Source organism: Bubalus kerabau, chromosome 4, assembly GCF_029407905.1.
Source record: "Bubalus kerabau isolate K-KA32 ecotype Philippines breed swamp buffalo chromosome 4, PCC_UOA_SB_1v2, whole genome shotgun sequence".
NCBI lineage: Eukaryota > Metazoa > Chordata > Mammalia > Artiodactyla > Bovidae > Bubalus > Bubalus kerabau.
Genome location: NC_073627.1, coordinates 46525274 through 46550687, shown reverse-complemented (window position 1 = coordinate 46550687; position 25414 = coordinate 46525274). Strand labels below are relative to the sequence as shown.

The window sequence follows — 25414 nt, the reverse complement described above, 5'->3', positions numbered from 1 at the left end:
TCTTCTTCCAGGTGGATGCACCCTTTCCAGGCCTTGCTGAACAAAGCCCAGGGCAGATTTCAGTCCTCATTCATCTCTCTGCCTGGCATCCTTATACAGTCCACAACCTGTAGACCCATACATGACAACCCTGACCACTCAGCTGTAATGCAATGTGGTCTGTGTTAGAAGAGAGGCTTGCGCAAAGCACTGGAGGGCTCAGGATAAGGTTAGTTCATTCTGCCTGGGTGGGCGTGGGAAAAGGCTCACAAAAGATGCCGAGGACTTAACCTGGAAGAACATTAAGAGGCAACAAAAACTTTCAAACATTTCCTCTTATTTAATCCTTGCCACCATCCTGAAGAGGCTTCCCAGGTGGCTCGGTGGTAAAGAGCATGCCTGCCAATGCAGGAGATACAGGTTTGACCCCTGAGTCAAGAAGATCAACCAGAGAAGGAAATGGCAACCCACTCCAGTATTCTTGCCTCGGGAATCCCATGGACAGAGAAGCCTGGCAGGCTACAGTCCATGGGGTCGCAAAGAGTCGGACGTGACTTAGTGACTAAACACCACCACCACTCTGAAGAAGGTGTACTTTGGCTTCATTTTACACATGGGCTCAGAGAATCTTTCCCACTGAGTGGCAAAGGCAGCGCATTAAGCAGGACCCAGGTCCACCTGCCTCCAGCCCCCGAGCTCTCTGCCCTTCCCAGATCCTCCCTCCTGGTGAGTCCCTTCTTAGTCCCGCCCTCCAGGGCAGCCTTGCTCACAGGAATCCAGGCTCTGGTTGGCCACTCCAGCTCAGAACTTGAACAGAGAAATCTTGATGGCAACAAGCAACCTGCTGTTGTGAATTCACGCAGAAGATTTCCTGAACCCCCAGCTGGAGAGAAGCCACTCACTGGCTCTGCCATGCCCTCGCTCTGCCCCGGGCTGAGCAGAGCATGCGTCGAACATGCTCGTGCTGGGGCTGTGGAGGAGCCACGAGCTCGAACCTGTGGCCTGATCTTTGCTGGCGCTGCTGGGTTCCCAGCCACACAACTCACCTCCATGACCCATCCCGTGAATCCCAAATGTCCCCAACTTCCCTGCTTAATTGAGCTCTGCCTCCCATCCTCTAAAAGGTCTGCTCCCTGGGTCCAATCTGAACAGCAGATTACTTCATCCCTAAAAGCTTCACAGCTGCTCGCTGCCATCTGTTAATCTCTGGATGAAGGCAGGTCCTCAGTTAAGAGGCAATTAAAACACCAAAACCCGCGCATCAGAGAGCGGACATGGCACGATGGCAGATCCTGGCTCCCCATCACTGACGCCTGTGAATTCCAGAGGCCTGGATGTTCAAGAACTGACTGTTCACACCAGTCATTTAGTAAATGGGTGACAAGAAGAGAGGCGACTCTTCCATTCCACCAAGAGGGAAACCGCGTGGAATCTCCCAGCCTTGTGTTCATCCCGCTAGTTCATGCAGCTTCTGCTCACATCCCATCCACCCACGGTGAGTTGCTTCCTGCTCAACCCCACTGAACCCCATTCCAATCCTGCCACTGTAGCCCAGAAACATCACAGCAGTACCCAGTGAGGAGGAAGTCCTGACTCCAAGACACCAGACCACTGAGCAGGATGCGTGGGCCTCCTGTCTCCAGCCCCTCCAATCACCCAGGACCACTGCCAGCAGGTCTGAAGAGCTTCAGCCTTCACCCACATGCCCCATTGCTCCTGAAAGGCCTGGCCCGATCCTCCCAACATCCACTCCCCAGCTCTTCTCCTGTCAACGATGACTTCCCACTTCCAGCCCTTCATGTCCATGGAAGTGACTCTCCTCTGAGCCCCCAGGGTGGGCACTGATCAGTTTGAGTCAATCAGCACATCCCACTGACCCAATCTAGGCCAATGGAAGGAAGGAAATCCCAGGCCTCATGTGGGAGCTCCCATAAAAAGAGCTCCTCTCCTCTCCTCTCCTTTGGGGTGAGGTCTGAGGGTGTGAGGGCTGGAACAGCTGCAGCCACTTTGCTGCTGCCATAGTCCTGGAGTTTTTCAATGCTGAAGACCCACCAATCCCAGTAATTAATTATCCAAAAGGGCCCTCTAAGCCACGCCCCCAAACAGGCCACTCCCAGTGGCGAGGGACCCAGAGTGCTCACCAGGTTGACAAAATCCTGGTAGCATATCTGCCCGTTGGCATGGCTGTCGGCGAGAGCCAGGAGTACTTCCCTCTTGTGCGGGTCCAGCTTGGAACTGTGGCTGTCCAGGAGGCTCCGGAACTTGCCTGTACTGATGAAGCCTGTGTTCCCAGGGTCAAACTGAGGGAGAAGCACACACAGCAGCAGGGTCAGTGGGGCTCCATCCCTCCACCTGCAGGCCCCAGGTGCTCCATCACTGCCACCACTCATGGCTTTCATCCTCAACCCTCTGCTGACAGAGGACCAGAGGGCATCTGGACTGTTCCCAAGGCCCCCAGGGGAAACAAATAGGGCAGACAACCATGAACAACCCTACAAGGCCCTGGAGACCTCTGAGATCGCCCAATCCAACCAGCTGGTGCACAGAAAAGGGGAATGGAGGCTCAGAGAGGTGACTCTCTGCCCTACTTCTGACCCAGGACAAGTGGGAAGTGGGAATGAACAGGCAATGAGTGGAGGAAGAAATCTGGACCCTGGGCTGGAGGGGCTGAGTGGGTGAAGGCAAGAGGCCCCAGGCAGTGGGGAAGACAGCCTGCCAGCCCCTCTCCCATGCTCAGGCCACATGCACCCCACACCCTACACACAGGGCTCCCCAAAGACCCCGTGCTCTGAACGTCTGGTTGCTGCCCTTTTGCCCCTCATCTCCCTGGGAGACTCCGATTCACCCTTCCAACTCCTCAGATGTCCCATGTCCAGCCAGCCTTCCCCCAACACATGATCTGCTCTCCTAGAATCTCCAACAGCCCTCCAGCCTCCACCCTACTATCTATTTTCAACTTCTCTCTAGACACTGGTTCCTTGAAGGTTGGCATCACAACTTATCTCTGGGGCTCAGCACAGAGGCTGGCATAGTTTGACACCCACTGAAGATCTGTTGGGTGAATAAGTGGATGTTTGGGTGAAAAGATGGGCAGTCATTTTCCAAGGAACGGCTCAGGGGTTCCATTAGAAAAGGGACTGGGACTTCCCTGGCAGACCAGTGGTTTGCTTCAATACCTGGTAGGGGAACTAATATCCCGCGTGCCACTCAGAGTGGCCAAAAGAGAAGAAAAGGAAAAGAAAAGGGGCTTATTCATTTCTCCCAGAGAGGCCCGTGACCTTCAGGTCCCCCTTTCACTGCCCCTTCTCTTTCCCCATAGAACGCACCCAGTGTCCCCAGTCAGCGCACACTAACTGGCTTTACAGACACCCAGAGCAGTTCCTGATCACAAACTGCCTCCCCACATGAACTCACTGCATTTGGAGATGCTTCTGTGGGCTGCTTCGATTTTAACAGGCAAATAGGAACTTCACTGGTGGTCCAGTGGCTAAGACTGTGCTCCCAATACAGGGGGCCCCAGGTTCAATCCCTGACCAGGGAACTAGATGCTATAGGCTGCAACTAAAGAACCCACAGAATGCAACTCAGACCCAGCAGAGCCAAATAAATAAATAAAATATATATTTTTTAAAAAGGCATTTAAAAAATGAGCGAACAGACATTTCGGACATCTGCATGTACACAACAGGGAGCCCGGAAAATCAAGCCCACTTTTCCGCCTTTACTGGATAAGGTCAGTGAAGACTATTTTTGGAAAGGTTGATTCTGTGTGCAGCCTCTCTAAGACAGCCCAGGAGATATGACTCCTTCAATCCTCCCCAGAACTCAGTGAGAGGGGACATCTCGAAGGAGGCCTATTGAAAAGTCTGCACTTGTTCCCCACCCTCCACCCAAAATAACAGATTTCAGGGATGACACTTCTTTGGGTCCCACCAAGGAGTATTGCAGGAAATTCACCTCCACCCTGCTCCAGAAAGATCTCTAGGAGCAAAAACACCTACTATTTGCTGAGTGTTTTTATGGGGCTAAATACCATTCCAAGCACTTCATATATATGACTTCTTTAACCTCCTACCACAACCTTACGAGTATGTCCTATAATTATCTTCATATTGAAACCAGAGGGAAGGGGGCAGGGCACAGCCTTTAAAAGAGAACGACAAAGCCAAACGACATGACATAAACTTATTAGAACTAAATGACCACGAGGTGGCCGATGAGTCGACGTCCACTAGACCTGGGGCCTCAGTATATACTCACTGTAACACATCAGCAAGCTACGTGACACACCCACAGGCACCATGACAGCTCCAAGGCTGACTATCAAAGACTGAAAAGTGGATGGTGGCCCAGTTCCTGGAAATCTCCACCCCTTCCCCCAAATAGCTGGACTAATCCTCCCACGCATTAGCCTGTGAAATTAGCTAGCCCATAAAAAGTAACCCCACCCCATTTCGATGCCACTCTCGCCTTCTGAGATGGCCCACACTCTGTGGACTGTGTTTTTCTCTAAATAAATCCACTTCTTACCTATCAGCTGGTCTCTCACTGAATTCTTTCTGTGATGAGACATCAAGAGCCTGAGCTTCATTAAGTCCTGAAACCAGGTGTGCGATCTCAGTTAAAAGCCTGGGTCGGTTTGAGTCCAGGGACGTGGGTTCGAGTCCAGGCACGTGGGTTCAAGTCCTGGGACTTGGGTTCGAGTCCCAGTCCGAGTTACATGGTTTCAGTCTCACAGATGAGGAAGTGAAGACTCAGGAAGATGAGCGCAGAGAGGTTAAGTGACATGCCTGCGAGCCACGGAGCCGAAGACCCCAGAATCCCAGGCCCGGACAGCCCGGCCCTACCATCACCACCGGCTGCCGCTGCCTTCAGAGCCTGCTCTGCTGCTCAGAAGCCAAATGTAAGGATCAAAGAGGTGAGCGCAAAGCCCGGAAAGGAGGGGCTCCAGGAGCCTCCAGGGTCCACTCTAAACAGATTTTTAAAGCAGGAAAGCGCTCACACAGCAACAGCTCTGATCTCCTTACAGCTCAGACAGGAAATGATGTCTGTGGTGGCAAAGTGGAAACGGCAGCAGCTGGGGTGGGGGTCTCCCGCTCTGCCTGGGCCCCAACCCCTCCGGCAACAGGGACTCACCAGCTTGGCCCTGCCTGGTTCCCTGTGACCCTCGTCCTGGGTGGGCTGATGGGGGTTGGTGGGGGGGCGGTTCCAAGTAGGGGGTGTTCAGAAGCAGCCCTGAATCCTGGAAACATTCACCCTTCCCCGCCCCTCCCCTGGTGAGCACCACAGGGAGCATCTCCTGCATCAGCCTGGGGTGGGGGGAAGATAATCCCTCCCCGGGGGCCCATCCAAGGCTCTCCTGAGGGATGGGGTGAAGGGGCTGGGATCAGGCAAGGGCCCCTCTCCTTCATTCCGGCTCCAGACAAAGAACCACCTGCTCCCCTGGTCTGCTTCCCCCCCAACCCAGGGCTCCCTGCTGTCGCCCTAGTGACAGGGGCTGCCCTGGGGCTCCTGCCCCCAGCCCCCAACCCTGCCCCGCTGTGTCTGCCCCCAGCATGTTACAGAGAAGGAGCTGGAAGCTGGCCGAGCTTCCCCTTCTCTGCCAAAACTCTACCTTTCATGCCAGGGCCAGACAGGCCAGACAATGCGAGGTCATGGCTACCCTAATAATGAGGCCTCAGGGATAAAGGAGGGTGACTGGGGGGAGGCAGAGGAAGGGAGGGGGCCAGCTGCCTGAGCCCCACGGGAATGAACACAGGACACCTTCCAACCACCACCCCTGACACTTCGGAAGAGGAGGGCAAGAGCACAGGCTGACAGAGGGCATGGATGGGGCAGGGGGAGCCGGGGAACAAAGGGAGCGAGTGAGGGGGAGACAGAAACACACACAGAGAGAGGACTCATGCAGAAGGTGGAGAGAGGTGGGCACCACTGCCCGGGAGGATGCTGAGAGCTTCTAAAGGAGGCTGCAATGAACAAGGCAAAATCCCATTCTTGCCTTGGCCATGGAGCAGTTTGCGTAATTTCGGGTAATCATCTCGACCCATAATTGCCTCGGCCTCACTTATCAAGCAGAGCGAGCCTCCCCGCAGGGTGCAGTGGGCTGAAGCAAACGCAGGGCTGGGCTCTCCAGGGTCCAGGGTCGTCCGGACTCAGTGTTCAGCTCCACATGCCTCATTCAAAGGAAGGGAGAGCAGCCGTGTTACGGAGGCTTGGCTGACCCTCCTGGACACGACTCCCACCCTGGGCCTCCTCAAAGGCAGCGACGGGGACAGGATCATACAAGTGGTTTGGAGCTTTGGGAGAGACAAACCCTATACATGTAGTTTCCGGGACTTCCTCGGTGGTCCAGTGGATATGACTCCTCGCAGCCAATGTAAAGGGTGGGGATCCCTGAACGGGAAACTAAGATCCCACAGAATGCATGGCCAAGAACAAACACCCCAACAAACGAATGCAATTTCATTTCCTCATCAATAATGTACCGAATGGGGCTCCCTGGTGGCTCAGTGGTAAAGAATCTGCCTGCCAATGCAGGAGGCAGGTTCAAACCGGGGGTTGGGAAGATCCCCTGGAGGAGGAAATGGCAACCCACTCCAGTATTCTTGCCTCATTCAAATTCTGGGAAATCCCATGGACAGAGGAGCGTGAGGGACTATGGTCCATGGGGTCACGAAAGAGTCAGACACAACAGAGTGACTGAGCACACACGCAATGTACCGAAGGCCCCAAAACTGCGGGTCCTGGGTGCTCCAAGCCCAGATTCGCCCACTTTGGGTGGGGTGCTCTCAGGGTGAGGTCCAGGCTGGGTGGGTTGGAGACAGCCTGACTGGGGCTGGTCTGAGGGTGGCGGGGCTGTGAACAGGCCACAGGCAGGGGGCCCCCTGGGAGTCAGAAGCCGGGAGCACCCTTGCAGCTGCCTCCTGGATAGGCCCAGCTGTGGAGGTGGGTGAAGGGGAAGCCAAACCCACATTCAGCCTGTGTGGGGGCTGCTGGGGCAAAAAGAGAGGAAAACACAGAATGAGGAGTGATCCGCCAGCAGCTCCCGCCCACCTGCCTGGGCCTTGAAAAGAGCTGCGAGCTTGGGGTGGTGGGCGCTTAATCCCAGAATGCCCAGCCCCCTGGCCTCTTAATCCTCTGGGTTGCCGGTTTCTCCCCTGCCTGGGGCCCCGCCCCACGCATGCTCAGCCATTTGTACATATATATTCCTGTCTCCCACCCTGGGCCCCCTCCTGGCTTACTTACAACCTCGGCTGTGCAAAGTGTCAGCGGTTCAGTCCTGTCCTACTCTCTGCGACCCCACGGGCTGTAGCCCGCCAGGCTCCTCTGTCCATGGAATTTTCCAGGCAAGAATACTGGAGTGGGTTGCCATAGGGGATCTTCCTGACCCAGGGATTGAACCTGCGTCTCCCACATTGTGGGCCGATTCTTTACCGTCTCAGCCACTGTGGAAGCCGACTGTGGAAAGGACCCACCACATTCTCTCTGAGGGCTCCTCCCCTCCTCTGGGGTGAGGAGCTGGGGAAGAGTTCTGGAAAGAACCCCACCCTCAGCTGCTGTGCCATTTTGGGCAGAGCATTAGCCACACTGCCTGGATTTCTCTATCCATCATGTGGGAGGAACTCTCCCCTCTTGGACGGAAGTAAGGGAGTCTGTCCCCAGCCCTGCACACATAAACACACCGTATGCAGATGACAGCCGGGGAAAGAGAAATTCACAACCCATACAGTGCGTGGAGCGGCTGATCTTCAGTTCTGCATCCTTGCTCGGTCAAAGGGCTGATGGGAAATTTGGTCTCAGGATGAGGCAGCTACATGGTAGGGGCAGGGGTGGAGGGGTGGGGCTTGAGGTCTGTGTTGCACGAGGGACCTGGTGACACTGGGGAGACAGGCAGCAGATCAGGAGATTGTTAGCTCACGGTCCAGGGGAGCTGAAAAGGAACCTCAGTGGTTTTCAAGCTGCTCTGCAGAGTTCTAGGAGTTGGGGGGACCTCTGAGGCCCAGAGAGGTGGGGAAGGGTTTGCTGAACAGCCCCCTCTGCCTCCTCAGCCAGAGAGGCCCCATCTGAGTTAGTTTGTTTCCAGTTTTTTGTTTCTTTTTATTAGTTGCAACTGTGCAGCTTGAGGGATCTTAGTTCCCCAGCCAGGGATCAAACCCATGCCCTCTGCCTCGGGAACTTGGAGTCTTCACTACTGGACCACCAGGGACGTTCCTGAGTTGTTTTCTCTGTTGGTCTCCGGCAGACTCCCTGGTTGAACAGAGACACAATAGTAGCTGCATATGCAGTGCCTGCCAAGTATCAGGAGAAGGCGATGGCACCCCACTCCAGTACTCTTGCCTGGAAAATCCCATGGACAGAGGAGCCTGGTGGGCTGCAGTCCATGGGGTTGCTACGAGTCGGACAGGACTGAGCGACTTCACTTTCACTTTTCACTTTCATGCATTGGAGAAGGAAATGGAAACCCGCTCCAGTGTTCTTGCCTGGAGAATCCCAGGGATGGGGGAGCCTGGTGGGCTGTCGTCTATGGGGTCACACAGAGTCGGAAACGACTGAAGCAACTTAGCAGCCAAGCATCAGGCGCTACCTCGTGGAAACCTCAGGTCACCCTACATCCTGGTTTGTCTGTGACAGTCCCGGTTTACACCTATCATCTCAGCATGTTTCAGAAGGAACTGGGTGAGCAGGAACTGGAGATGACAGGATGATTTATTTGTTTATTCCAGCTTATTCATCTGGCTGCGTCCCATCTTCATTGTGGCACGTGGGAACCTCACTGCTGTCTGCTGGCTCTCCAGTTGTAGGGCTGCACACCGGCTTAGCTGCCCCAAGGCCTGTGGGATCTTAGTTCCACGACCAGGGATCAAACCTGCATCCCCTGCATTGGCAGGTGGATTCTTAACCACTGGACCACCAGGGAAGTCCCTCAGCATGTTTATTAACAGTGCCCCCTTTCACTCTCAAAACAGTCCCAGGTTGGATAATAAATGATGTGGTCCCCCCATTTAAACCTTACAACAGTCCTACAAGGGAGGTGCTATTTTATACGGGAGAAAGATGAGGCATCCAGCGCAGAGCTGCCCAGGTTTGAAGAGCTGGTAACTGGGCAGGTGGACTCACATCCAGGTGGAGGGGCCAGAGCCTACACTCTCCCAGTTTCAGATGCTGTGGCATCCTGAAGGGTTTGAGAGACCCCAACTCAGTCTTTTCATCCATTCATTCAACAAATACTTGCCAAGGATCAACTATGTGTCGGGTATCATGCTTGTATTATGGACAGGGAAACAGGTGCAGAGGGCAAAAGGAACTAGTTCAAGGTCACAGAGCAAGTCAGTGGTCAAGATGGAAATAGTTCAGGGTTCCTCCATGGGGGCTGGCTGGTGCAGCTTTGCTCTTCCTTGTTTTTCTCTGCCCTGTTCTGGTATTTGAAATATAACTGGCTCAGTGTTTCCCAGTGAGTGTTTCATGAAGCACCAGGCCCAAGGTGGTGCATTTTAAAAGGGTGTTGTGGTCCTATAAGTTTGGGAAACGCTTGGGACTTCCCTGGCGGTCCAACGGTTAATGGTCCAACGGTCCATGCTTTCAAGGTGGGGGGCACAGGTTTTCTTCCTAGTCAGGGAACTAAGAGGCTTCCCAGGTGGCGCTAGTGGTAAAGAACTCGCCAGCCAAGGCAGGAGATGGAAGAGACGCAGGCTGATCCCTGGGTTGGGAAGATCCCTGAAGGAGGGCACAGCAGCCCACTCCAGTATTCTTGCCTGGAGAATCCCATGGACAGAGGAGCCTAGCAGGCTACGGTCCATAGGGTCGTAAAGAGTCGGACACGACTAAAGCCACTTAGCACGCACGCACACACAGGGAACCAAGAGGCCACATGCCATGCAAGGTGGCCAAAAAATAAAATTAAAAAATTATGGGAAACCCTTTGGGAAGGGCATGATGCATAAAACCATATAAACAGTTCTTCAAGATCTTATAAGTGGAGAAACCTGTCTGAATTGTTCAGCCCAGCATTTTCTAAACTTATTGGATCTTTGATCATAATATTTTTTTCACAGCAACACTCCATGCAGCAAATTTTGGGGAAAATGCATGAATCCATAATAGAGGTGCTTTTCCCTTCTTTGAAACCAGGTCCCTTTGTGGGTGGTTTCAAACCAGCCTTTCACCCCCACCTCATGAATGGCAGGCCCTCGAGGCAGTTGTTCGGTGTCCTCCAGCAAAGTTAGAAATCTCCCAGATCCTGGCCCCAGGCAGAGGGCTGAGGAGGGTACCAGACCCTGGGAGAGAAAGAGGAGGAAGTGATGGGCCTAATGAGCCGCTGAGCTGAGATCTGCCTGCTCAGCACCCAGGACAGCGGCGCCACTTCCCTCCCTGCCGCAGGCCCGAGAGCCGGACCAAGCTTCTGCAGCAGCAAGGCATAGGAGAAAGAGGAAGGGACACGTCTACTGGATGGCTCATTTATATGTGTGATCCAGGCTCCTCTGTCCATGGGATTCTCCAGGCAAGAATGCCAGAGACGGTTGCCATGCCCTCCTCCAGGGAATCTTCCTGACCCAGGGATGGAACACCTGTCTCTCATGTCTCTTGCACTGGCAGGAGGGTTCTTTACCACTAGCATTGCCCAGGAAGCCCCACCTAGAGAGCCATCCTGGTACAGACCTCTCAGACCCAGAAGGTTAGGACCTAGAATCTAAGGAAGGCTTCCATCTCGGGCCCCACTGTCGCGTTTACCAAGACAAAAAGATCCCTGGGAAAGGACCACATAGTGTGAATGCTGGGGCAGGGGAGGGTGCAGACAGCCACCCCTCCCCACTCAGGGGGTTATCACAGCTCCTCTGCTGGCTCCTTGCACCATTACCCGGCTTCTGGGCTGAGCAGAATTAATGAGGCTGCCCTGGGGTTTCGGGCTCAGCAGAGTTGTCCCCACTCAGCAGCTACAGCCCACCAGGGAACTCTGGTCTATTCATGGATATTTACAGCCCCATAAATTAGGTCCAGGCCTGCAGCTGCCGAGGTCAGGAGGTGAGATTATGTGAGTAGCAGCTTTCCCTAGCACTTCTGCCTTGCAAATGAGGATGCTAATTCGCCCCATAGAGAAAACCACCTCACACCATCCACTGTCTTTTCCCCCAGACCTGAAATACATATTTTCGCAATAATTTCACAGTTTTGTTTTTTTCCTGGCTGCCCCACACAGCTTGTGGGATTTTAGTTCCTCGACTAGGGACTGAACCTGGGCCCTAGGCAGTGAAAGAGGAGTCCTAACCACGCTAACCATTCCTAATCAGGGAATTCCTCTGACCACTTTTATTCTCACATCAATCCTAGAGTATAAGTATGATTAGTCCCATTTAACAGATATGGAAACTGAGGCACACCAAGATGAATGATCTGCCCAGAGGCACTTCAGTGAGTAGAACAGGGTACCCCTCTGGCCTGCTTTAAAGCAGCTGAAGCTAGAAGTGGATTTATGAAGACCTCAAGTCTCCCTGGGAAGGAGAGACCAGTTTTTAAAAGCCTGGTTCCGACCTCTCCTGCCCTCCAGTCTCCCCACCTGGAAGCATGAGGGGTGCTCGGCTCCCCTGAGGTCTGGCCAGGCATCTGACGGAGAGTGAACCTTCTACAATTCTAGAATTCCCAGTTTTATTATTTCTGTCCTTCCAGCTGCCAGCCCAGGGCTCCATCCCTCCCAAGGGGCTTCTCCCAGAAGCTCTAGACCAGACTCCTGAACATCACTCCCCGTTAGTCGAAGAGCTGATCCCCCGGATCTGAGGCTGGCAGGCTGATTAGGAGGCTGGAACACATTCCCTTAAGCAGTGAAGCCGGGGATGTCCTGGCCTGGATCCAGGCTGAGCTGCTGGGCAGCTGGTCTATTTCCAGAAAACCATCCGGCCCTCTCTCTCAATACCTGGGCCATGAGGGGAAGACGAGCTCCCAGACTCCCCCTCCGGGGTGCAGAAACAGGGGTCAGGTGGGTGCCCAGGTGTGGGGGCCACCTCTTCCCTCCAGGCCCTGCCCATCTCCACTCTGAAAGAGAGCCTCGTGGAGGACCCCGCTTCTCCCCTTCAGGAGTCCCCTCCCCGCAGAAGGCCTTGGAGGTGCACAGGCCCTGGGGGGGCAGCTGGGGGCTGGGACTCAGGCTGGCCCCTTGGGTCCCAGAGGCAGATGGAACGCCTGTGCTGACTCATCCAGGCCCAGCCGTCACGGCTCCTGGGGGACTGAGGCCAAGTCACAGCTGTAAAGGCAGGGCGGCTGCTGGCAGGGAGAGGTGGGAGTGGGTTCGAGTGGGGAGGGGGTCTTACATCTTCCCCACCCCACCTGCTTCAGCCTAAACCCATTTCCTCCTGCTGTTTCTCTTGGAAACCACCAATGGGTCCCGCTGGATGCAGGAAGGAGGGAAGTGGGATGCAGACCTCTGACCAGGAGCAGGGTGGGCAGGATGCAGGGTCACCAGGCTCCTTCGCCTCCTGTGGCCCTCGGCCCCGATGCTGAAGCCACCCAGGAGCCTTATGCACACACACAAACCCCTCTGCAGAGGGTCCTCATTTGCTTTTTGTCTTGGGCCCTGCCCCCAGGCCTCAGTTTCCTCCTCTGTAAAGAGGGGATTGCACCACTCACCTCCCAGGGTTATTAAGAGAGCGAAATGAGATGACCTGTGTGCACACAGCAGATGCTCAGTGTTTGCTATCTCAGAGGAATACTTTCCAACTCAAACCTGTACCGTCCTTTTAAAAAAGGTGATGGAAGACTTCCCTGGTGCTCCAGGGGTTAAGACCACGCAATTTGATCCCTGGTTGGGGAACTAAGATTTTGCCTGCCATGTGGCATGGCCAAAAAAAAATAGAAGATATAAATAAATTTAAAAAGCTGGCAGAGGACTTCCCTGGTGGTCCAGGGGTTGAGAATCCACCTGCCAACGCAGGGGACATGGATTGGATCCCTGGTCTGAGAAGATTCTACATGCCGAGATGCGACTAAGCCCATGTGCCACAACAATTGAGACCGCTCTGGAGTCTGTGTTCTGCAACGAGAGAATCTACTGCAGTGAGAAGCCCGCGCACAGCAACGAAGACCCAGTGCAGCCATAAATAAATACATTTTCAAAATAAATAAAAAAAGCTGGTGGAACAAGGCTGGCCAAGTTGTCCACAGCTCGAGACGCTCATCAGCTCATTTCCGTAACACAAACCAGGGCCCTGTGCCCAGGCTCACCAGGAACTGTCAAATGGGAACCCTGGGTAGAGGAGGCCTGCCCTGGGCTCTGATCACCTGGTGCCTGAAGCCTCGTTCTCGCCACAGACTTTCCCACAGCCAGTGAGAGGAGGGAAAAACGCTTGGACGTCCACCCCCCAGCCCTTACCCCCGGCAGTCTCTATCCAAAAACTTCTCTCCTCTCTGTGGAAAGTTCAGAGGGAACATGGTTTTCCAGCTCCTGCCCTGAAGAAATCAGCTTGATAAGCTAGAAGGAACCCCAGCATGGGGATCTGGACACTTTGATTCAAGACCTAGAACTATTACCCAGAGGTAATTTTGAAAATGGTGTCAATTTCTTCAAATTCCAGTAACATGGTAACAACCATGTGTGTTTACCAGGGGTTCACTACACACCACCACGTGCTGTGCACCCAGCATCTCATCAGGCCCCAAAAGAGCCCTGAGGGCAGGCAGCTGACAGATGAGAAAACTGAGGCTTGGAGACGTCACCCAGCTGGCCCCTTGTCACGTAGCAAGCAAGGAGAAGCAGAACTGGGACTCAAGCCAGACTCCGTGTCCTCGCCTGTCCCTTGGTCACTCGGGGCGCCGAGGAAGAGGCCAGAAGTCTGCATGGCCCGGCGGCAGAAACACAGGTCAGAGAGAAAGCAGAGCTGGGCTCTTGTCTCAGTCTGATACTCCAGAACCAAGTGACCTCCTAAGGTCACAGACTTCTGTTTCCTCATTTGCAAAATGAGCAGACTGGACAAGCTGCTTCCATCGACCTCCTGATAAGCCGAGGTCCTCGAGGTGGCCACAGCCCCAGAGGGGCTGACCGGGGCGAGGTGGCCCACAGCCAGGGCCAGCACCTGGAGAGGACATCAGAGCCAGAGACGGCGTGGGCAGTGATGTAGCTGGACCTGTTCGCTCCCACATGTGTGTGCCTGTTCTGTGTCAGGCAGGCAGCCGGGCAGCACCCCACCTCAGCTCCCTCAACTTCACTGCTCAGCTGCTACCCAGTGCCTTTCTGGGAGTCAGGCATAACAGTGTTAATGCAGCATGACTGCTGGGGTCCCTGGGGGCAGGGGAGGGGAGCGGCCTTTGTGGTGGAGGAAAGTCCACAGACTCTAGGGACCTGGACACCACCTGATAAGGGGCTGGAGGCACAGAGCCCAGGCAAGGCAACCCCTCTCTGCTGGTTAATCCTGTGTCCCCAGGGGCGCCGCCAAGGCCCCCGAGTCTGGGGCACGTGTTTTCTCTGCGGCTCCTCACTAATCCATACAGCAGTCTCATCTGCACCTCTTTTCGGCTCCCAGAATCGTCTTAAGCCAGCCAGCAGGAGAGTAAATGAGGTAGGCTTTAGGGTCAGGCTCAGGAAAGACCCCAGGCTGGGGGCAAGGGGACTGGGTAGAGGAGATACTTGGGGAAAGCAAGCAGAAAACTCCTCTGAGCATACAAGTGGCTCTGTCTCCAGGAGTTGGGGCTGGGAAGGAGGTTGTCTAGAGGCAGAGATCTTCCCTATGGAGGCATGGATCTCAGAAATGACTCTGGGCTTATTCTAGCAAATTCTGATTCCCCATCAAAAAACAGCTGTCAAAGGTATACTACAGCTTAAGACTTCATGCTTCCACTGCAGGGGGCGTGGATTCAAACGCTGGTCAGGGAACTAAGATCACGCATGCTACTCAGCATAGCCAAAAACAAAACAGGAAAACCCAAACAAACAAAAACACCAACCAATGTCCACTGGGTATCAGACATTATTAAGAGAGTTTCCACTTCCATTTAACTCCCACAATCATCCCTAGACTTAAAGATTATCCTGTCCATTTTAGAGATAAAGAAATTGAGGCTCAGAGGGTCAGATTGGGGTCACTTGACCCAATCACAGAGTCAGTAGGGCTTGAACCCAGGACTATTTGCCCCACATACAGGGTTTCCTCCAGCAGCCCACCCAAGCAGCCTCCTGCTGTGGTTGTAACATGTTTATAATTTTGGAGGGAGAGTCAGGTTTTGTCTGCTTCCCTTCTGGGAGATTGGCAAAGTTAGGGGTCTCTTTTTGGAGACTGAAAAATGCATGCTCCCAGTGGGAAGGGGAAAAACGGGAAACATGATCAATTTCCTTCTAATTCTCCCTTTTCCTTCTCACGTGCTTGAGCTTGGAAAGCAATTGTGCTCTGTTGACTTAACAGAACTCTGCTCCAAACCGTTTTGCTCATTAAACATTTGGAGATCTTGGAGGCACTTGTATGTGTGAATGTGGCGATGGCTTTCCAGCCCCAGAGCCTTTTATGAGTTAGCAGACTCCAGCCCTACATCTGCCACGACCTGCTGCTTGACCTTGGGTCCTTGAGGGTACCTCCCTGGAGTCCAGGAAGGACTGGGAGACTATCAAAGCATAACCTGAAAAAGAGAAGCTTGGAGGAAACCTATGGAAGAAATGTAAAGCAATAACTAAAGGGTAACTGGACAAAATTGTAAATATCAGGGGAACAGATCAGAAATAAAAAATAAACCCCACCGTGTATATTAATAAAAACTTACCAAATGATAAAATTTCTCACTATATAAAGGAAGGCTTTCTTAATAAGTGATGCTGGTATAATTGGATAGGAATTAGGTCTGGAGGGAGTAAAGGGTTAGAGGATTTTTTTTTTAATCAGAGAAAAAGAAGTAGGAAATAGAAGCACCTATTTATGAGATCCTAATGGAGCAGGAGGAGAGGGGGACAGCAGAGGATGAGATGGCTGGATGATATCACCAACTCGATGGACATGAGTTTGAGTGAACTCCAGGAGTTGGTGATGGACAGGGAGGCCTGGTGTGTTGCAATTCATGGGGTCGCAAAGAATCGGACACGAATGAGCGACTGAATTGAACTGAACTGAATGGCAGAAAGTAAAGAGGAACTAAAGAGCCTCTTAATGAAGGTGAAAGAGGGGAGTGAAAAAGCTGTCTTAAAACTCAACATTCAAAAAACTAAGATCATGGTATCCAAGCCCATCACTTTATGGCAAATAGATGGGGAAAAATGGAAACAGTGACAGACTTTATTTTTGGGGGCTCCAAAATCACTGCAGATGGTGAGTGCAGCCATGAAATTAAAAGACACTTCCTCCATGGAAGAAAAGCTATGACAAACCTAGACAGCATATTAAAAAGCAGAGACGTCACTTTGCCGACAAAGGTCCATATAGTCAAAGCTATGGTTTTTCCAGTAGTCATGTATGGATGTGAAAGCTAAACCATAATGAAGGCTGAGTGCCAAAGAACTGATGCTTTCAAACTGTGGTGTTATTTGAATCAGTTCTAATGAGGTGGATGAAACTGGAGCCTATTATACAGAGTGAAGTAAGTCAGAAAGAAAAATACCAATACAGTATATTGATGCATATATATGAAATTTAGAAAGACAGTAATGATGACCCTATATGCGAGACAGCAAAAGAGACAGAGATGTAAGGAACAGACTTTTGGACTCTGTGGGAGAAGGCGAGGGTGGGATGATTTGAGAGAATAGCATTAAAACATGTATATTATCATATGTGAAACAGATCGCCAGTCCAGGTTTGATGCATGAGACAGGGTCCTCAGGGCTGGTGCACTGGGATGACCCTGAGGGATGGGATGGGGAGGGAGGTGGGAGGAGGTTCAGGATGAGGAACACATGTACACCCGTGGCTGATTCATGTCAATGTATGGCAAAAACCACTACAATACTGTAATTAGCCTCCAATTAAAAAAAAAAAAAAAAAAAACTGTGGTGCTGGAGAAAACTCTGAGAGTCCCTTGGAGAGCAAGGAGATCAAACCAGTCATCCTAAAGGAAATCAACTCTAAATATTCATTGGAAGGACTGATGCTGAAGGTAAAGCTCCAATACTTTGGCCACCTGATGTAAAGAGCCAACTCACTGGAAAAGACCCTGATGCTAGGAAAGATTGAGGGCAGGAAGAGAAGGAGGTAACAGAGGATGAGATGGTTGGATGGCATCACCAACTCAATGGATGTGAGTTTGAGCAAGCTCCAGGAGATAGTGAAGGACAGGGAAGCCTGGTGTGCTGCAGTCCATGGAGTTGCAAAGAGTCAGACACAACTGAGCAACTGAACAACAAAAGCAATTTATGAGATCTGAAGAGGGATGGAAAGTGTCTCAGCTCTGAAGCAACATAAGGAATCATGAAGGAAAAGCCCAATAGACTGAACTGCAGAAAAAGAAGACTTTTTTACCATTATTTTACACCATAACAACAGGTTAATATTTAAACTTTAAGATCCAGTATTTAGGAAAACCACTCCGATTCCAAGGCTATGAAAAGATCATTTCCTCAGTGAGAAGTTCAAACAGGAAACAAACACCTGGAATACCTGGGGGTTGAAGTGATGATCTTCAGGCTTCCTACGCGTTATAACTTCTGGGATCCACAGGGAAATACAGGGGAAGGGATGAGGTTGGGTGGCATGTTGCACTCCTGCTTGAACAGACCAAACACCCAGGATGCCAGTGGGGACCAGCTGGGTAAATTTCCATGGGGCTGGAGTCACCTGTTTTCTTCACCTCCAACTCCCCAGAAGGCACTCTGGTGGGGGGGTGTCCACATAGGATCAAAAGGCCAAGGTCATGGTTTCTAGCCCTTGGCTCCAATCAGCATCATGTTGGGTCAAAGCCACTCTACACGCTGAAGAACCAGACAACACAGAGAGACTGCTCCAACACTGGAAAAAGGTCCCAGCAGATCCAAGTTTGAAACCAGGTGATCGCTGGTATCCCCTTGACCCAGGAAAGGAAGGCGGACTGACTGGGGTCATCCTCCCCATCCCATGACCTCAGAAAGGTGAATTTCAGGGCCACATTAGCCGGCAGGGATTCTGGCAAGTGTCAGGAGAATCCCACCCCATTCAGCACAGGTTGACCCATCAGGGCTATTCCTGTAAGAAATTGTGGGGAAGCTGCCTGTAACCCCCAGCCAAATATTCCTTCCTGAGTGCAACAAGTTCACCATCACCAAATCCTGCCTTCAAGTAGGCCCAGAGGAAGAGTCAGAGAGGATAAGACCCCCCAGCTCTCCTGGGGCCATTCTGAAGTTGTACGACCATTTATGAAGCCTCACACCTGCTCTGCATTCAGCCCTATTGGGGATGGTCCAAGGGGAGCTGCACAAAGGAGGGGGAACAGATGCAGAGGGATGGGTATCTGCCAGAGGTTGGGCCCCCTGCTCACGAGCAGCTCTCCTCAAACACAAAGCACCGGTAGGAAGGAAGACAACAGAAATGGGCTTCTAAAGCCATATGAGGGCTGAGGAGCGAACATAAGGCAGAACTTATAGCAAGAGAAAAAAAAAAAAATAACTGTCCAGCGTAAGCTTGGAGAGTTTCTTTCCTAGAAGTGTGTCTGTCCAGAATGGTTTCTGGGTAGGCCTTCCCAGAAGCAGGGGGATGCGCTCTGTGATACTCAGGATCTCCCTCCAGTGGGAAAAACTGGATTTCGTGGACCAGCCACTGCTCTCCGGTGCCATGCATTTTCTCTGCTCCCTCAAGTTCCAAATCCTTCCTCCTAAAAATTTCCCTCCATTCGTCCAAATCGTTCGTTTCACAGTGTAAACACACAGACAGGGACTGGGGAAGGAAATTAATCAAATGAGAAAGACACAGACAGAGGGGAAAAACGAACGATACACTTTGTTCTAGGTTTCGATTCTAAATCTGGCAGGAGGTGTGAAGGGTTGGCAGCTTGCTGGTCGTGTGGCATCGGTGGCAGCAGGCGGCTCCCTCCTGCCTCAGGGCGTCAGGCCAGCAGCTGCTGTGCTCTTAGGAGCCCGAGGGGGAGTCGGTCTACCCCAGCGGGACCGGAGCGGTGGGAAGCTCCCCACATCGCAGTCAGGCCTTGTGTTAAGATGATGACACCCGCAAATCTCCACTCCAGGCCCACCCTGTCTTTCAAGCTGAATTCCATGTTTTTTCTTTTAAGATTTTTTTGATGCAGACCATTTTTAAAGTCTTTATTGAATTGGTTACAATGTTGCTTCTGTTTCATGTTCTGATTTTTGGGGGGCCCGGAGGCATGTGGGATCTTCGCTCCCTCATCAGGAATAGAACCCCCCCCGCCCCCCAAACACTGGAAGGTGAAGTCTTAACCACTGGCCCGCCAAGGAAGTCCCCTGAATTCTGTTTTCAGTCCCACTGGGCATCTGCATTTCGCTGATTCAAACTGAACTGGTCTGAAATCAAAGTTGTCAGTTTTATGAACCCTTACGTTTCCTTCTCCTCTCAGGTTCGGAAGCTCGATGTTGTACATGCAGTCTGCCTCATCTATTCGGATCTGTCTCCGATCTTCTTTGCAGCTGCAGCATCTTGAGTTGCAGCACGGACCTCTTAGCTGTGGCATGTGGGACCTCGTTTCCCAACCAGGGATCAAACCCCGGTCTCCCTCCACCGGGAGTGCAGAGTCCTAGCCACTGGACCGCCAGGGAAGTCCCAAATCTACATTTAGAATCTCAAAGTAACAGATGTGGTTCACCTCATCTATTCCAGTCTAATTAATTCTCCCATCACCATGTCCTTCTTCCTTTCCATTCCCACTTTTCCAAGTCAAGGTGCTTGTCTCCATGCACTGCTGCAGGCTCCTAGCCAGCTTCTCATCTCTACCCAACTCTCACACAGCATCTTCCCAAAGTAACCCCTGGATCTTGTAACAAACTTGCCAAAAATACTTTGAAAGGTTTCCCCTGCATTCAACAGGATGAGGTCTGGTGCAGGCTACTTTTTCAGCTTTCTCTGCCTCTGGAACCCAACACCTTCCCTCTGACCCAACCAGACTGGTGTCTTAAAGTCGCACACACTTCCTGGCATAATCGTCTTCAGCCCAGGGCACCATGCTCACTGTTCCCCAACACCCGGGCAGCTTGTGAAACAGGGAGGGAGAAGGAAACAGACCTCAGCACGCAAAAGCAGTTCCCCGCAAAGAAGAGAACCATTTCCCTGCTGAAGGCCAAGTGCTGGTCTCCCTGTTCCAAAGCCAATGCGGGCACTTCCAACTCCACCGCCCACACTTCCACTTGAGGTGTTGCAATCACATCCTGTTTTCCCCCTAAAGCTCCCCCATCCCTGAGGCAAAAGCAAGAGTGGTCAGCTTTCAAATAGGGCTCATATTTGAGTCACCCACCAAGGATGGCAGAGATCTGACCTCAGAGATGGCCGTGGATCTGTGATGGTGGAGGGAGAAAAAAAAAAAAAGGGCGGGGGCTGGAGGGGGATGTTCACCTAAGCCCTTCCCCCACCTCCTCAGCCCAAACGGGCAATCCCCTGGCACACAGAGAACATACATCCAGGGCTTTCAATACGTATTGTCAGATTTCTCCCTGGTATCAAGCTGGTTCCTGTGAAGTGGTGTTGGGAGGAGGAGTCAGGGAAGGATCTCTTAAGGGAGCCCCCCCAACCTCCTCCTGAAACCTGGAGAGCAGTACCATTCAGACCCAGAGCTGCCTTAGGCCACACCCCCACCCCCACGTCACCGTCTCAGGAGTGCGAGCTGGGGAAGCCCACGCAGGCAGGGAGACTGCGGGGTGGGCTGGCAGGAAGGGAGGGGGCATTTAACTGCTCACCTACCTGATCAAACAGGACTTTCCAGTGCTGGTAGAGAAGGAGCCATGCAGGAGAGGAGGAAGAGGAGAGAAAGAAAGAAACACACTTATCACCAAGGCCTCTGCAGCCCCCTGCTGTTTCTGACCTAGCCTCCCAGCTGCGGGCCCAGGCTCAGGGACCCGAGGCCAGGGATCCCTGGGAAGAGTTTCCCAAATGAGTCTACACCTAGCAAAGGTGGGAGAACTCAGATTGGGGAGGGAGAGCATCCCTCATTCTGGGACACGCAGGAGGGGACATGAGCAGAGCAAGGGTGATTCTCAACATTCCTTTAAAAAAAAAAAAAAAGCGTGCCATTCTGTCCAAGGGCCTCTAATAACTTCTGTTGCTTAGCGCCTATCTCGGTGTCTACTCCCAGGCCTGGGAATGCATGCCCGGATGCATCTCCAGCAATTCCATCAGACCCGCTGCAGCAGTCTCCACCTGCTGGGGGTCAAAGACCCCCTATCCGGAAAACACATCCGGGCATAAACACTAAGGTTTGGCCTCTACTTTGGGAGGAGGGGATTCCCGCATGCTCTGAAACCCACCCCCGTCTCTTTGCAGGCTGAGCCTAAGTGAGGAGCCCCTAAGAGTCAGCCAAAGCGATGGGACCAGAAGCAACAGAGGGGGTTTAAGCACAAGAGCTAGAGGGGATACAACCCTATGCAGACTTCCCCGCGGAGGCTGGGTAGACCGGCGGGGCGGGGGGGGGGGGGGGGGGGGGGCCGGGCTTCACTTCCCGGTCCCCACACTGAGAGGTCAGGGGCAGGGCGGAGCGTCTGCCCAGTTTTTCACCTCTGCGGAGCACGTTAACCTGGGGAGGGAGAAGCTTAAGAAACTCCACTTCCCAGGACTCCCCGGTGCCGGCTTTGCCCATGGCTCCCAGGACCGGAGGGAGGGGGGAAGACTCCGGCAGCAGATGGCAGGGAAGCCCTGTGGGGCAGCCCCTCCCTATCCTCGCCCAGGGGATCTTCGCTGGCACCGACTCGGTCTGGGACTCCTAAGCCCCCCTCTGGGAGCGAAAGCTCTCCTGGCACTCCTCCTGTGCGTCCTCCAGCCGGGCTCGGGGCCAGGGGCCAGCTAGAATTTCGATCAGGGTCTTGGACAGGGCAGGTGCCGGGCCAGGGCTCATCAGCGAGCGGAGAAGGGGTCGCCAGGGCGGTCTGCGCCGCCGGCTTCCGGGGACTCTGCGGCGCCCGCTCCTTCCCCGGCTCCGAGAGCCCGCAGGTCGCGAGTGGGAGGGGAGGGGAGCCACTGCTGTGACGCGGACGCCTCTGCGGGAAAATGCCGTGTCCCGGGCACTGCACCAGCCGCGGGGAGGGGGCTCGGCGGCCAGCGGGTCCCCGGCGCAGCGGCGGGCGCTGCGCTCCGCCGGGAAGCCCCGGGAGCCCGAGCAGGGGATGGCGCGCGCGCGTTTCGGGGAGACCGGTTCCCTCCGCCCCCTCCAGTCCGCGGGGACCCGGCCAATCCGGGGCGCTCCCGCGTCACCTTGAAACCTCCCAGTTATCCCGCGGGGGGCGAGTCGGGGGCAGCGGTCCCCACCGCGGCCCCCGCCCCCCAGAAAGTTTGCCGGGGCTGGGGAGGGGGCACTCACGTCCTCCGCCGGCGGCCGCTCCTCGGCCTCGGGTTCCAGCTCCTCGATGCGCTCCGCCTCGGCGCAGGCGGCCACCGCGGGGCCCGGGCTGGGGTGCTCGCCCATGCCGGGGCGGCGTCCGGGGCCCGGAGCGGATGCGGGGCTCGTCCCGGGGCGCCTGGCTAACTTTGAGCCGCGGCGGCCGCGCCGCTCTGGGCTGCCTGTGCGCGCCGCGCCGCCTCCGCCTCCGCCCCCATGGTCCCGGCCCCCGCGCCGCCGCCTCGCGACCCCGGGACGCCAGGCCCTCCGCCGCAAACTTCTCTGCGCCCGCGGCCCCGCCGGCCTCCGCCTCCACCCCGGCCCCAACGCCCGGCTCCGAGGCGAGGGCGCCCTTGGGCCGGCCCCGGCCCCGGCCCCGGCCCCGCGGCTCCCCGCGCGCTCCCTCCTCGCTTCCCGCGGCCCCCGCTCTGCGCCCGAGTCTCCTCCTCCCCGCGGACTCCTCGGGGGCGGTGCGCAGGCGGGGGCGGGGCTGCTCCCGGGACCGCCGCCCCCCACCGGCCACCCCCGGGCGCCACCGCCCGGGCCAAGTCGGTCAGAGCGCCGCGGCCCGGGCAGGAGGAGGGCTGCGGCGGGCTTGGCGGGGAAGTGGCTGCATGGCCCTGGCGGGGGTGGGGCTGCGCGGGCCCGGGCCCCATCACCACCTGCCTCCAGCCCAGCCCGGGTTTGTCTCTCCGTGCGGGACCGGGTGGGGTGAGGGATGGCGGGGGGCAGTGTCTACTTGCCGAGACCCACCGGGCTAACATGACTTGGAGGCAGCAGACGCGTGAAGGTGGCAGGGGCGAGGTTCTCACTAAGTTGGCAATGTCGGGGTTAACTGGGAGTGAAATGGGGGCAGGATGCTAGGAAGACAGGATCCCCGCCCCCACCGCCACCCTTCCCTCACTTCGGTCCCAGATCCTGGGAGGTCCAGGTAGGCTCAGGTAGGGAGAAATCAGGGGAGTCCCGGACCCCAAACCCTGAAATCTTGCCCTCCGCACACCCAGAGCATGGGACAGTGTCCTGGCTTCACGGAACCAGGCTGACAAAGGTAGGACCAGGCAAGATGGGAGGTAAAGAAACTACAGCAAGTAGAAATCGAGTTACAGCCAGAGGAGTAGGGGATCTTCTAAAGAAAAAAAATTGGTGCTGTTTGCTTGCAGGAAAGACCTCCCAGGAGAGGCAGTCTCTCTTAAGCAGAGGCTCTGCCTGGAAAGGGTGCCAGTGGCCGGCTGGGATAGGTGCCCTCTCAGGGATTCATTTCTGGTGATGTTCCCCAGTCAGCCCCCAGCCCACACCAAAGGTGCCTCCTTCCACTCCTCTTACCACCACCCACTCACCCACTGGCCTTTGCTCCTCTCTCTCCCTCTCAGAAATGGATGCTCTTTTCCAGTAGTGCAAGTTGCAATTAATGTGCTCATCTTCATAAAGCAAACACATAACCCCAGGATCCAACCTGTGACCATCTCAGCCGACAATAACTGCTCCCCCTAAACCCAGAGAAGGAAATTAACTCCATTCTAATTAGGTGAGTTTGCTACAGACACCAATTTTCATCTCTGGTTTCAGAAAGTGTGATCATTCCAACTATTTTTGTTTCTCACCACCCTCCCCCCATCCCTACTCTACTAACAAGTCAAGATCCTGCCAAGATTTCCTTGTAAATAAAACTGTCTGCATAGGATGTGATTTTGGAAACAGCTTTCAGGGGACAGGAGAGAGGCCGATGGACTCCTTTATGGAAAGAAGCCCAAAGGACAAGGGCCCAAAGGACAAGGGGCAGCCGGGGGCCCTGAGGTCAGTGGCACTGCCCCCAACACCCCCACTGCTATCATTTACAGGACCTGACTGGGTGCTGGCTGTCTTACACTTAGATCTTCCGGGCTGGAGAAGTGGTCAGGAAATGGGCAGTTCCAGGGAAGAGGGGAGGCGAAGAGCTCAGAGAGGGCTTGGTCTCTGGGCAGTCTCTGACCTCAGCTGCCCTTTGGGTTCTGCCTTTTCTTCAGCCCAGGGACAGCTCTTATCAACCCATCCAATTCTGTTATCCCCTCCAGTAGAAGGGATCTCAGCAGGCTCCATTCAGTTCGCTGAACCTTTGCTGGGCTCCTACTAAGTGCCAGAGACAGAACTTTGGGAAGAGAGGTAGATAGGATCCAGACCCAGACCTCCAGAACCTGTTTAATTGGGAGTGATAGCCAGGGAAGATCAAGGGGTATAGAAACCCAAAGGAGAGGGTTCCTGTGGGTCCAAGAGGGCTTCCCAAAGGATATGCCCCAAAACAGAGCAAAATGGGAAAGCTGGAGGGGAAACCTTCCAGGCGGAGGGAACGGCATGGACAGAGGCTGGGCTTGGGCAGCAGTATGGTTTGGAAAAGGAACTACAATCAATTTGGCATGGCTGGAAATTAGAGCAAGGAATTCAAATGTAGAGAACCCAGACTGGGAGACTTCCTTGGTGGTTCAGTGGTTAAGACTTTGCCTTCCAATGCAAGGGGTAAGGGTTCAATCCCTGGTGGGGAGTTAAGATCCCACAAGCCTCAAGGGCAAAAGAAAAAAACCCATAAAACAGAAGCAATATTGTAACAAATTCAAGAAAGACTTGAAAAATGGTCCACATCAAAAAAAAAGTCTTAAAAAAAAAAAAAAGAACCCAGCCTGGAGCAGAGGGTTTGAAGGTTTAAAGGGCTGTGAGGAGTTTCCTGAGAAAGGGATTTGAACTTTGCCCTAAGGGCAATGGGGAGGCCACCAAAGGATTGTGAGCAGGAAAGTAACATTGGAAAAGATCCCTCCAGGGAATTCCCTGGTGGTCCAGTGCTTAGGACTCCACACTATGACTGTCTTTTGATCGCTGGTCCAAAAAAAAAAAAAAAAAAAAATCTGTCCAGGAGGCTGGCCTCCCTAACCCTAAGCATAGGGAGATGGGAGGTGACATTCAAGGACTCAATGGACATTAGTTTGAGTAAACCTCTGGGAGTTGGTGAAGGACAGGGAAGCCTGGTGTGCTGCAGTCCATGCGCTTG

General features: G+C 54.0%; 1 protein-coding gene and 1 long non-coding RNA gene across 2 annotated transcripts in view; one reads left to right on the top strand and one right to left on the bottom strand.

Moving 5' to 3' along the window:
• Window positions 1-22761, bottom strand: part of RHBDL3 (rhomboid like 3) — a 53356-nt gene extending 30595 nt beyond the window's left edge. Inside the window, exons 1-3 of the mRNA XM_055577222.1 lie at window positions 22381-22761; window positions 20772-20795; window positions 2121-2279 (exon numbers count right to left, since the gene is read on the bottom strand). Coding sequence (XP_055433197.1) covers window positions 2121-2279; window positions 20772-20795; window positions 22381-22485 — 288 coding nt within the window. The 5' untranslated portion in view covers window positions 22486-22761. The remainder of the gene's footprint in view (window positions 1-2120; window positions 2280-20771; window positions 20796-22380) is intronic.
• On the top strand, window positions 1242-9473 carry LOC129649613 (uncharacterized). The gene is made up of 3 exons (XR_008713196.1): window positions 1242-1474; window positions 4710-4897; window positions 8703-9473. It is a non-coding gene; the product is annotated as an uncharacterized LOC129649613 (long non-coding RNA).
• Window positions 22762-25414: the final 2653 nt, after the last annotated feature.